The 12,774-nt window shown below is 45.3% G+C and overlaps 2 protein-coding genes across 11 annotated transcripts in view; one reads left to right on the top strand and one right to left on the bottom strand.

Annotated features, from left to right (window-relative positions):
- The window catches only part of LOC135917058 (uncharacterized), a 119,799-nt gene that overhangs the window by 20,098 nt on the left and 86,927 nt on the right, over positions 1-12,774 (top strand). For 9 of the 10 annotated variants that reach the window (XM_065450551.1, XM_065450550.1, XM_065450549.1 and 6 more), the window contains one exon: positions 226-252. In XM_065450551.1, the coding sequence (XP_065306623.1) occupies positions 226-252 (27 nt within the window). Of the gene's footprint in view, positions 1-225; positions 253-723; positions 742-12,774 lie in introns of those variants that run through there. The other variant, XM_070528019.1, reaches the window with a different exon arrangement.
- Positions 1-12,774, bottom strand: part of LOC135917060 (luciferin 4-monooxygenase-like) — a 30,750-nt gene that overhangs the window by 8,210 nt on the left and 9,766 nt on the right. The window contains exons 3-4 of the mRNA XM_070528021.1: positions 4,854-5,135; positions 1,970-2,114 (exon numbers count right to left, since the gene is read on the bottom strand). Of these exons, the coding sequence (XP_070384122.1) occupies positions 1,970-2,114; positions 4,854-5,084 (376 nt within the window). The 5' untranslated portion in view covers positions 5,085-5,135. The remainder of the gene's footprint in view (positions 1-1,969; positions 2,115-4,853; positions 5,136-12,774) is intronic.

The following is a 12,774-nucleotide window of genomic DNA, read 5'->3' as shown; positions in this document are numbered from 1 at the left end:
ATGAATTTGCTACCCTTTTAGCTTTCTTAAGTCATTCCGCGCTTTTGCCTCCTCCGTGTATGAATTAATACTCGAGAGAAACCACACCCAGCCTTCACTCTTTGCCTGACGCTGTGTCCACCTTCCCTGTGATTTATATTTTAAAATTTATGGAGGTTTTCTGCGTTTGGCGATTTGTGCAATACGCTCCATGGCTTATTCTGCCTCTTTCGTGCTTCTTTACAGTCGTTGTTTCACCAGGGAGCAAGTCTAGTAAGTGAACCACTTTTTCCTATTTCTTTCTTTTTTTCATACTTCGCGGGCTTTCATTGCAATCCGGAAAAGCGGACTATGTGAGATGTATCATAAAGGAAACATTTCGATCGGTGGTTTCTGAAGGTGCTCTGCAACTCTGCACATAATAATTGTGGTCCTCAGCCAATACTTAAATAGTTGGGTAAAAAAACTCAATAAATGAAGGGTGATGGGGAAAACTAAAATTGTCTGATCACTATTCGGGTCCCATGCACCTTTCATTTGTAAATTCTTGCCTCATGTTATGTGACACAACGTATATATATACATATATATATATATATATATATATATATATATATATATATATATATATATATATATATATATGTATATATATATATATATGGTTCTTTGAGAACAGGACATGTGCTGGCAGCTGTTTCGCCTAGTAAGAAGCTTGTACCTCTGCGTGGGGTGAAACTGAAACTGGGAGTGGAACACCGGGTATGTATTTCACCGGTCACAGACCTTTGCTTTTCCAATTCTCGACTTTGCTCCCGAAGGGTGCCGCATCGTTTTCGAAGGCATTATTACCACTACGTGCAATATGGCCACGGTGACGTTCCACTTCGGTGCCAGGGTGCTGAAATGAACTATAGCACGTCTCAACAATGAAAAAGCAAACTAGTTACAAGGGCAACTCAGGCACTGCTTGAATAAGAACGTGTGTGAACCTCAGGGTGAATATAGAGAAACGTTTGCACCTACTTTGCACGTTAGCTTGGCTTCCCAGATTATCCAACACTTGTGTTTTATCTGCGTAATTCCTCAAGTTACCCTATATATGCATTTGGGTTGGTGCTATATAATCTCGAAATTCTTTGTCTACGACTGCACAAGTAGAATGCTGCATTTAGCGCAGCCTTAGCCTCCCTTCGCCTATGGTTTCCAGTCTTGTCGGCGAGCAGTAAAGCCCGTTGTAGAGAAACGGAATAAAATGCGCTACTGATCCACAATTGCGAATCACGGGACGATCGCACGCAACAACTGAACAAGTGCGTCGTCCATTCTTGTGGCTCAGAAACGCGTTTCACTGCAGGATGTACAACAAAGTAAGTATAACCTTGGTCCTTCTAGAAAGGCTTAAGTAGCTGAGTCGCTCACCCCCTGCGAGGCTGAACACAGTACGTGGCCTCGGAGACTGTGACATGTTATTATATTCTGTCTGAGCGCAGCATTCTCCATGTCTTCTGATTCTGAAATTTTGCGCGAAATGCTTTGTGTGCTTAATTTATTTGAAAACTGTCCACTCTTTTGATTTTGGACCCAAAAGTATTTTTTGCTTTTTATAAACTTTTCTCGTCCATGCGTGGAGACCCTGAACGTCTAATTTAGTGGGAGAAAAATTTGCAGGCGCAGTTCGCCTTCGCTCCTTTCAGAAAGATTCCGAATTATAAAAAATAATATATAGCCCACGCCTGTTAGGTCATACCCCATCAAATTCCAACATTTAAAATTGTATAGCACGGGCCAGTATAGCGTGAAAAATACAGTACTTGTTTTTGTGTTGAATTCAGGGCGAAGTCTAATTATCCCCAATGTGACTCCTTATAGCCCAGAAAAGTCGAAAGTTTATTTATACTAAAAAAAACGGGAAAATCTGTGACCAAACGAAAATAAACACCACTGTAATTGGCGTTAACATCCCAACAACCACAACACTGCATCTTACCTGAAATAATCCAACCTTCCTCGTCGAACAGATCACTGGTTTCTTTGGGTCGTTTGTAGTAACCGCTCGTCATCCACTCTGCGCGATAGCAGATCTCGCCTGTCTTGTGGGGACCAAGTTTCTCACGCGTGAGTAAATCAACTACCTGAAACCCGACCGAAAGAATTGATGTTAGCAGCAAAAATGCATCTCATGTTGTTATTCGTAAGATAGTTAAGTAAAATCACTGTCAATGCATACAAGGTATGCCTCATCGACAAATATGATATAAAATAAACTTTACAGAAAGAAATACCATCTGGCCAATCATGGAAGGCTATTATAAGAAATAATATCATATAAGTAACGTACTTTATACATTTGGTTGCGACCTGCGGTTTTCGTATTTGCTACAGTGCGCTCAGATGTGCAGCTGGTCGCCTCAATATAAGATGAACCACATTTTGTACCTTTTGTTTTAAAATATACAAAGAAATGATTGTACAAAAGTAAGGTCATAAACTTTGCAAGCATGTTCCTTCAATATAAATGCGAAGAAAGAGGTGCTTACAATCATAACTCGCAGAAAAATATGGCGAAACGATCCCGCGCTAAAAGTGTTCGGGAGAGGACGGCGTCCTGCACGTCTGATGAACAACTGGCATCAATATTTTGGCGAGAGGTGGTTATCTATTGGCGCAAATAGTTAAAAAAGCTGGCTTAGCCAGTTTGTGATTTCTTCGTTCGCAATACTCTGTATTCGTAGTCCTTGACACTGAATACGCAATGAAGGTACGATCAATATTTCGGCTACCTAAGCAAGAAATTTGGCATGCAGTGCAACCATTTGGAGGCAGCGAAAGATAATTTGATTATTGCGAGAAACGCGGAGAGGTCGGCTGGAGGCATTTGAAGGTTAAATATGTGGAGCGTAAACACCTTTTCGGTTGAACTTTAATGCTCCGGATATCAAAATTTCATGTTGAAGCTTTAACAGGTGACGCTTGAATAATCTGAAGGGACAACCAAGCTCTTCGACCCGGGACCTGAGAAATATTTCAGCGAACATACCTCAAAGTGTTTTTTTTGTTTTAAACATGAGCCTACAGTTCTCCAAAATTTTGATAATCACATCAACATGTCGACGAGTACATTGACAAGCGCGCTGTAACGGAGCCCACCTGTAAAAGTAGCGAGGATAAGTGCATGCCTAAAGCGTTCTGGTGTCTAGGCATCATCTGCTGGGCTATGACAATGAATGCAGCATAACCCCTGCTATTTATGAGCTATGCTATCATTTTAAGGTGCCTATTTTACCCACTGTGCGCGCATGACATGCACACAGACTACGCTCTAGTCCGAGAACCATGTGCTAGCCTATTTCGTTAAGCTACCGATAGCCCCCCCCCCCTGCTGCTTATGTGCTTCCCTGACGCACACATAAATACGCTTACGACGTCGTGCGTGTGTTTATGTGTGCGTCAGGGAAGCACAGAAGCAGCACAGGGGGCTATGGGTAGCTTAACAAAATAGCCTAGCAGATGGTTCTGGGACTAGAGCGTAGTCTGTGCGCACTATCTTGCCTTCGCTAAATTCGTAGGGCAGCTCCACGACACAGCGCTGACAGTCGTGTCGGTTTGCACTCTTGTGAGATTACTAAAGATGTTACAGGGTAGCACGTGAACAGTCACAAATACGCCAGAAATATTTCTAAGAATATGCCAAAGAACTTTTTCATGGTTCAGTTCTGCGAAGCAGGAGATTTTAGTACAGCGCGGGATACTGTTGGGCTCAAATCAAACCTTTGCATTGTAATGGGAATGAGAATATCTTGCGTCACCACTGACGAAAACTAGCACGCTGTTATTTCGCAAATAACTATCTTTCTATTTTGGCGCTGAAACGAGGTGGGGGGGGGAGGCCAGGGTGAAGAAATGACTGCGACTGTCGCTTCTTAATACAGAGTACAAAGCAAGCTGTGTACCGTGACGTGACTTAAACCTACGCAGGAACAGTTATTGAGCATAGATGCATTGATGACATTGCATAATATTGGATGCTATGTCCTAGCTTGTCTGTTCGTCAAAGAGTGATTTCTCATTTCTACTTGGCGCATGTTGAAAAGTAGCACATAGAGAGTAGGCCAAATTTGTCTTCATGTAGGAGTAACAGGCTAGATTTATCTACGGATTGACCTTTTGTGCATTTAAGGATTTTTTTTTCGAAACGCCTGTTACAGATAACATAATTCTAACCCTTGAGCGGGATTATTGAGAGAGGCACACATTGCTTGCAATATAAGTTTAAATACATATCAGCCAATTACGAAAGATTCATTATCTTGTGAAATAAATACTTTACGGCAGATATTACAATTTGTGAATTGTAGCTGGTGAGTTTGCAAGATGTTTCCATTTGAAATGAATTTTCAGAATGACGCCAGTTTGGAGATATGCGCCATTATACTTGCCTTAATAATGCGCTGTTGTCCCACAAGGTTCTTTATAACGAAACGCTCGCTTATCGATTGAAGAACAAAAGTAATTGAAATGCCCTTTTATTTTGTGGTACACTTTCGGAAATACTATCTAGAAACTGGTATCATTATAGAAAATCATTTCAACTGGATACGTTCTGCACTCACCGGCTATAATTCGTAAGTTGCAATAAGTGCCTTAAAGTAATGAACAAAGAAGCTACTATCAGAATTTTCATAAACTCGTGCTAGTAATGTCGGCCTCCTCGAATAATAGAGCTCAAGGACAGGAATTACGCTAGCAGCTGCAGGCCACTTCCAAAAATACGATACAATCTAAAATGATCACCCTGCACATAATCCCAAAACGCCCCAAGTAAGTAAATAATTCTGGTCGCATCAAAAACGGTGGCGTTGAGCGCCTCTTACCTTTACTTTAACATTCGTAGCAGGGAAGCCGACGTCAGTGCTTATGCAGAGCTCTTTGCTCTTAGGTTGAGAAGTAACAGCGCAACACGCTTCGGTAGTTCCGTACATGTGCACCAGACACTCTAGACCACCGAACACTCTAGGAAGTTCTTCGAGCAACTGCTTCGGATAGAAACTGCCACCCATGGCGATGCCACGCATGCTGGGCAGTGTTCTTCCAGTGCGCCGCATCTCCCGCACCAGAGCTTGAAGCCTGCTTGGGTAAATCAGCGCTGACGTCGCCTGCAGGAGGTTTAAACCCACAGCGTGAGGAAGCTCTTGAACCAAGTTTTTCACGTGGCTTTCTTAATTTGGGTCTTATTCTTTAAAAAGGTGTGAGGGGGGGTCACGGCTATTTCATATTTTCATGTTAACTCTATTTCCATGTTTTAAACTGTCATCTGTGTTTGTTTCTAGATTATATTGAGATTTCGTTCAATTTATTCTTTTTTGTGTTTACGGCGGTTCACAGCGATGTTATTCTTCAATACAAGACCTCATAGCAGGTCTCGCTCACACTCTCGTGAATGTGAGGCGTCCGTTTGCGTTTATGTTTTTCAATGCAGTGCATGACTTGTATTTATATGTTCAGAGAAGACCGTATAGTTTTTGTTCAAGTTTGCAGACAGAAAGCCAGGGCTTCATTAGGTTTTACCACGTTTGCTTTGGTATGCATAAGACAAAAAGTGTGGCTAGAAAAGGGAGAAGCTTTTTTCTCAACATCTTGAGCACTGCAATCAACATTGAGAAGAAGCGCCTAATGTGAGTTTTGGTTCAGATATCGTGTGGAGGTGAACCACCCCAGAGTCGATGTAAGGTCAAGCGTCGGATCCGGTAGGCCAATTGAATATGTGACGTCGTGTAGAAGATCCCACTGCCTTGTGACGCTTGATGTATGGGCTCAACTGTCCGAATTCATGTACAATATTTCGAGGTGATCAAGACTTGAGGCATTTATTTTTGTCATAGTGGCAGAGTATCTAAATTGGTGATAGTTTGCAGCTTAAACGAGAGTCTTACGGCCAGTTTCAAGACGCAATGAGAGCGGTTCGCTTGATTATTTCTATTTCATAGATCTCTGGAGCATGACAAATTCTTTGAATGAAGAGATAAACCCAAGACCACTGGCTTTTGATTGCTACTCAGCAGTGTGATAGCGTTGTTAAAATGTAAAGCACACCATGCGATTGTCAAGTGCTCGCCACCACAGGCCGAAATTTCGTACAAAGGCCGAGGAAGAAACCACAGTTTATATTGTTACGCGAAGGACCAGTCAGTAAGACGAGCAACTATTTACAAGTTATATTTACAGCAGCAGTCGCAGCGCTGACCGGTTAGATTCACAGCGTGAGCCCAGTTTGTTCTTCCTTCTCTTTTCTAAGTGATGGCGTCCACGCCTCGTTCAAACAATCAAATATCACACGCGTGTAGTTTAATCCCTGGCAGCAGAAGCGACGTCCCGGAACGTCTAAACATCATCACTGGGAGGGTGATACTGCTTCAGTCGCCTAAAGTGCGCGATATCTCTGGACTAGGAAGCGGATGGGGTGTCAGGGGCGTTTTCGCAGGTCACGGGAGTCCCGGCACGAATCACTCGGTATGGGACTGTGTAACAAGACAGCATTCTTTCTGACAGGCCGACCTGACGCGATGGAGACCATAGAAGCATCAAAGAACCAGGCGGGAAGTGCACGTCTCGGTATCGCTGGTCGTACAAACGCCTTTGACTGTCTCGGTATTTCAGAAGGCGGTCACGGGCAATTTTCCTTGTGTGGGCACAGCGGGCATGGCGTCAAGTGCATATTCACTTGTCGATGCCACGTGAACAGAGAGGGTTGTGTCGAAGGCCAGCGCTGGTTCTCGGCCGAACAGAAGGAAAAATGGGGAATACGCAAATGTGACAAACGGTAGAGTGAGGTCCCAGTAAGTATGGTGTGAAGAAGCATGTTTGATGAGCATGTCCGTGAGAGTGCGATTGAGACGCTCCGTGAAGACTTTCGTTCGCGCATGGTATGACGTGGATTGCGTGTACCTCGTGGCACAGGACCACGATAACATTTGATAGGAATGTCCGGCCACGGAAAGTGAGGAGTTGTCGTGGAGCTCCGTATAATCAAATCACATCGCGTAGAAGAAAATCGGCGACATCCGTGGCGCAGCTTGTAGGAAGCGCTCGGGTGCTGGCGTAGCGCGTGGCGTAATCCGCGGCCACAGCGATCTATCCGTTCCCAGTGGTAGAAAGAGGAAAACAGCCAAGTAACTCCAAACCAACCCGAAAGAATGGTTCCGCGGGAATGTCAAGTGGTTGAAGATACCAAGCAGGGAGCATCGAGGGTGTCTTGCGTCACTGGCATTTCTCCCACGCAGCTACGTATCTTCGAGCGGAGCGAGCAAGGCCTGGCCAAAAGAAGCGTTGGCGGATCCGGTCGCAAGTACGTGACACATCCAGGTGACCGGCAGTGGGGAGGTCGTGAAGTTCGTGGAGAACAGTCCAGCGAAGGTGTTTTGGGATCACAAGGAGTAATGTAGGGCCGTCGGGGCCAACGTTGTGGCGGTAGAGTACGCCATCTTGAAGTGTGAATAAGCGAAGCGAACTGCCGGTGAGTGATGAATCCAGGCGGTCAATGATGATGCGCAAGGACGGGTCACGGCGCTGCTCGTCGGCGACACGGAGTACTGTAAAACAGAGAGAACACCGGCGTCGGTGTCACTATCAGACGTAGAGATCGTGCGTTCGACTGGGTAGCGAGAGAGGCAATCTGTGTCCTGGTGTTGGCGTGCCGAGTTGTATGTCACTGTGTACGGATATTCTTGTAGTCGGAGGGCCCAACGACCGAGCCGGCAAGTAGGATCCATGAGCGACGAAAACCAACAGAGCGCATGATGGTCTGTGATGACTGAGAAGTCTTGCCCATGGTATGCAATTCCTTGCCGCACAACTGCTTGGATGACAGAAATGGTGGGGGCCACTTGGTCAAAGGTACCTTCAGGGGGTCGTGCATGAAGGGGGGCCGGACTCACCGCTTCCATCTCAAGGTGAACGATTCGGGTGACGTTCTCTTGAAATGGTCGTGTGGCGGTAAGAACGGAGGAAGAGGGCGCTGCAAGGGTGTTTGGGAGCCGGGAAAAGTGTGGAACGACGCGGCGGATTTTGGCTATCTCGAAGCGGCGGCATTCTTTGACGACGGCGTCGACAGTAGAAACGTCGTTATAGAAGAGCAAATTGAAAGCGTTGTCCGCGATGCATTTTAGAATATGGCCCACCTTCTCAACCTCGGTCACGTGCTCGTCAACTTTACGGCAAAGCGCGAGAACTTCCTGTATGTAGGAGACGTACGATTCGGTCGACGACTGGACACGGGTGGCAAGCTATTTTCGCGCAGCCTGTTGGCGACTTGACCAGTTGCCAAAGAGGTAGCGAAGCCACTCTTTGAAAATGTCCCAGCTGGAGAGCACGTCCTCATGGGTGCGAAACCCGACAGGTGGTGTCCCGTCCTGATAAAATATCACATTGGCAAGCATGATGGTAGGGTCCCAGTGGTGGCTTTGGCTAACACGCTCATACATGCTGAGCCAGTCGTCGACGTCAACGTAACTTTGGACGGAGAATGTCCCATGATCACGGAGACTAGGAACCGCAACGTACGCTGTGGTAGGCGCCGCACAGGCGTAGGTGGCGACGGGGTGGTTCCATCGGAAGCCATGGATGAGAAGACGACGGTGTGGCCGCTTCGGAGCTCTGTGGTGAGGACAGGGAACGCCCCAATCCACCACAATGTTACACGAACGACGAGTCAGTAAGACGCGCACTTATTTAAAGGTTATGTTTACAACAGCGGTTGCAGCGCTGACCGTTTAGATTCACAGTCGAATGATGGTGCCCAGGCACCTCGTTGAAACAAGCAAATATCACGCGCGTGTAGCGACATTAACGAAATAGAACCAATCGCAGTGCCAGAGCTGCAAATGAGTGCCTCAAAACGTTTTCTAGCCTAAATAAAATGCTTCACAAGTCATATCCTAATATTTTAGACATGCTTGAATATTTCGCTTGAACGCTTGGCACGTTGCAGATTATTTAGTAGCACTCACTAAGCAGTGCGGTCGGAGGAAAGGATAGTTTACCATGCTATCCAACCACTCATATCCGCCCTTAATATTTATCAGGATGCTGATTAAATTACAGTGCCATTTGGTGTGAGGGCACACGGTAGCTAAGAAACCACCTTGTTACAAAAAAACTAAATGTCATTTAAAGAAATGTAATGACATTAGTTACTTTGCTTTAATGGTCAAAAATGTGAAGGCATAGCAACCTGGTGTTTGTCGACAGCGTCCATGATTTCCAGAGTGCTCATGTACTCTGGCACAAGTGCATACATTGCGCCGTCAAGGACACCTATCATGCCGTACATCATGCCTGCCTGGTGTGTGATCAGGTTCAAGCCAAGCAGGATGTCTGGTTCTCCCCAGGGCATGTGCATCCTGCACAGAAAGTGATGTGACTGACTGGCCCGCCACAAAATGGCGATGCTTACGACCTGCTAGTGTAATAGCCAAACGCGTTTAGAGATCTTCAGGCCTCGGTCCTTCTAGGAATGACACTGATTCTTGCGTATACAAGAGGGCTACTGGAGATGAGCTGAGCGGAACTGTAAAAAAAAACCTTCTAAAATATTTATGGGAAAATTAAAGTTGTCTTCAGTAGCCGAACTAAAAGCGGCGTGGAACAGAGGTAGAACATTAATTCTAATATGAAGCTATACTACTGACGCACCATACTGCTGACCTTTCTCAAATAATTATGGACCAACCTCAGCGTAAGTTTGGAAGGCGTTAAGAGCCCAAAATCCGATTGCATAGATAAAGAGCAGCTTCCTTGCATTTTTAACCATTGAAATATGAGTCTATGCACCACAAAAATTCGCAAAAAAGACACATTTGTAGCAAAAATAAAAAGGAATTATTTACAGCGCATTGGCGGGAAACAGTAATAGCGAAGCTGCCGACGGTGTTGACGGAAATGGGAAAGTGTCTCAATTTCTTCTATAAGGAAAACTTCCTCTTAGTTTTTTTGTTTCAGTGTTTGTCCACACTTGCTAGATTCTGAAGACGACTTCTTCATTTGCTTCTGGATCTGTTTTACTGTTCGTCCTCTGCAGATACCCATTGTGGGGCATAAGGGAAGATCTGGTTTATACCGAGTGGTGCATAATCAGAGACCGTCGCTGTATGTTCCGGTACGCGTCCACTGGAGCAGAGCTAGGCGCTGAAGTTGTGTACTAAGCAAGAGAGCAAGAGCCAGTATCCAGCAGGCACCACCAGCAGCGATGGGCAAAATTACATGTAAGGATCGCTTTAAAAGCATTGCCGGTGAATAAGCATGATGTAGATTGTTGAGAAGTGGCACGGCTCTACCCGTTCTAGTGGCTCCTTGGCGTGCCTTCAGAAATTAAGTGAGGCACGGAATGATCTCCGAGGCAGGTATTGCTGGCGACGCGCTTGAGTTAATGTCCTGAGGAACAAGCCGTCAGAAGTTTATTTACAACATAGTTATACTCATGTACACTCTAGCAATTTTTCTATCGCTCCAACGTTGACCCCACAGCGGTTGCGCAGCCCTATATAGCGGCACTCGATCTCCATACATAAAGAGCGCCGCAGACATCTTTTCTAACTGGAAATTGCCTTTCGCGCGCGCACATAGAGTCGCCGATGCTGCTGCCCCCTCCACCGCAAGGCTGCTGTGACGACGTGTAATTGGCGCTCGCACACTATTATAAAAAAAATTTGAACAGTGCACACCCTCGCAATTTTTGTACGCTTCAGGAGTGCCCCATAGCTACAAGGCTGCGGATACTATTAAGAGCTGCAAGTGGGAATACAAATACACATCAGTGCAGTCATACCTGCTAACTGCCAGTTGTCTGCTTAAGTGCTATTGTATGCACCAGTTGCCACTTTTTGTTTTCAGTTAAGCCTTACGTACTTCTTCTCAGCCACAAGATTTTATGTTGAACATTGAACATGTTTCCAATGCATGCTACATGCATTCTGCTTTGTCGTTCAGGATCGATTGAGAGTGGAAACTGAGCCGACGTGGCAGGTATTAATGCTTCGCTGCTCAAAGACAGCCAATGCATGAATACCAGAAACAGCGTAGTATGTCAGTATTTCATGAACCCGAACAGGCGTCTGATGTCCATGAAGAGGGCTGTAATTAACCTTGCTATAAACTACGAACTCCAGAAATCATTTGTGCTGGTATATAATGACCTCTGTTGGCGGAAGAATGAGTGCGCTAGAAAATAAAACGAAATATTCTGCTTTACGGGCCGTAGACTTGATATTATTATGGGGCGCGGCATTGGGAGAGGGGCTGGGAGTCTTGAGAATAATTTTGACCACCTGGGTTCCTTATACATGCAGCTCAATCTAGGTACACGGGCGCTGTTCCTTTTCGGCATTTTAAATGTGGCTGCCGCGGTATCGACCGAACCCGCTACCTGAAAATGAGCACTCACTAATTACGTAATGTATAGGCCTTAAGCTACCTGTAGCCCCTCTTTCCCACGTCACGGAAAATATTATCGCACAAAGTTTCTGCAAGTACCGCTTCTGTAGTGCTTCCGGACACCATCCCTGCTTGCCGAAGCCGTCGTTGGTATTCTGCACTGATGCCTTCCGGTACAAAAAGAATTATCCGAGCGGTGTGATTCAGTTGGCATTGCTACGCTATTGTCGTGCCTATGGCTCTTATATCCGTGTTTCGCCTCGCCGCATAAGCCAGTAACACAAGGGACGTATAATTAATTTGAAACAAATAAGAACAGAACAGACTTAGCTGTCATTACAGAACTACGCGAAATTTAGGTATTTAGTACTAAATATGGGGTAACAACTCACAGCGATCGTCGGCGCACGGTAGCAGTATATATCTATGCCTTCGAATTCTACTTTTAATAGGAAAACTTTCGCTAAACTTCATCACCGTCAAAACCAGAGACCAGATATCTAGGCAATAAAATAGCATTTTTCGGGCTTCTGTAACAGACTTTAGTTTTTAATTGAAATCATATATAGGCACGAAATCCTGTCTTTGAGGCATTAATAAGCTCACTCCACAGCAGCTTGAAAAGCTAAAATCCGGGCTTTTACGGGCTAAAACCACCATATTGTTATGAAGGAGGTCGTAGTGACTCCGAAAGAATTTGGACCAACTGTTATACTTGAAGCTACACACAATGCATGGTACACGGGTAGTTCACCCTCAACAAAATGCGTCCGCCAGTGCCAGAATCTCATTATGCGCCCTCGGTCTTCACAGCGCAACTTCAGAGCGATTACGCCACCAAGGCGGGTATTCAGAACTTCCACTGTGCACCTATGGTGGTGGTGTAGCAACAGGTGGGTATAGCCAGGTGATCAAGGCCGGCAATTGATCCCCCTGAGCCTTTCTTAAAATATCACTGTGGTGTTTGGTGTTTAACCACAAGTCCATCATATCAGTTATTTTTAAGAATCCCATAAGGAGACGTGAAGTTTCTTTGCGGGCTATAAATGGTCCTTTGCGCAGCACAAGGTGTAGCACACACGTATGTGGAAAGTCATTTTCTTGCTCTTCTTTCAGGAGAGCACCCCTTCTGTCTCGCAATTTTGGGCAAGACCACAGAAATTGTTCCATGTCTCCGGCATGGTCACTTGTCGTACAGTTTGGACAATTGGTGCGCCCGCTCCTAAATAACCATGCTGGTGTACTAGCAGATCCTGTTCCCATTCGACATAGAAGTGAGGCTTCCTCTCTACAAAATCTCCCGGTTATGCAGGGCATATGTAGTGGAACCTAATGTTACCCAAAGTGGTTTGGAATCTCAGATTTCTT

This window comes from Dermacentor albipictus, chromosome 10 (assembly GCF_038994185.2).
Source record: "Dermacentor albipictus isolate Rhodes 1998 colony chromosome 10, USDA_Dalb.pri_finalv2, whole genome shotgun sequence".
NCBI lineage: Eukaryota > Metazoa > Arthropoda > Arachnida > Ixodida > Ixodidae > Dermacentor > Dermacentor albipictus.
Note: the sequence above shows the minus strand (reverse complement) of the source record. Positions and strands in the feature narration are given on the sequence as shown.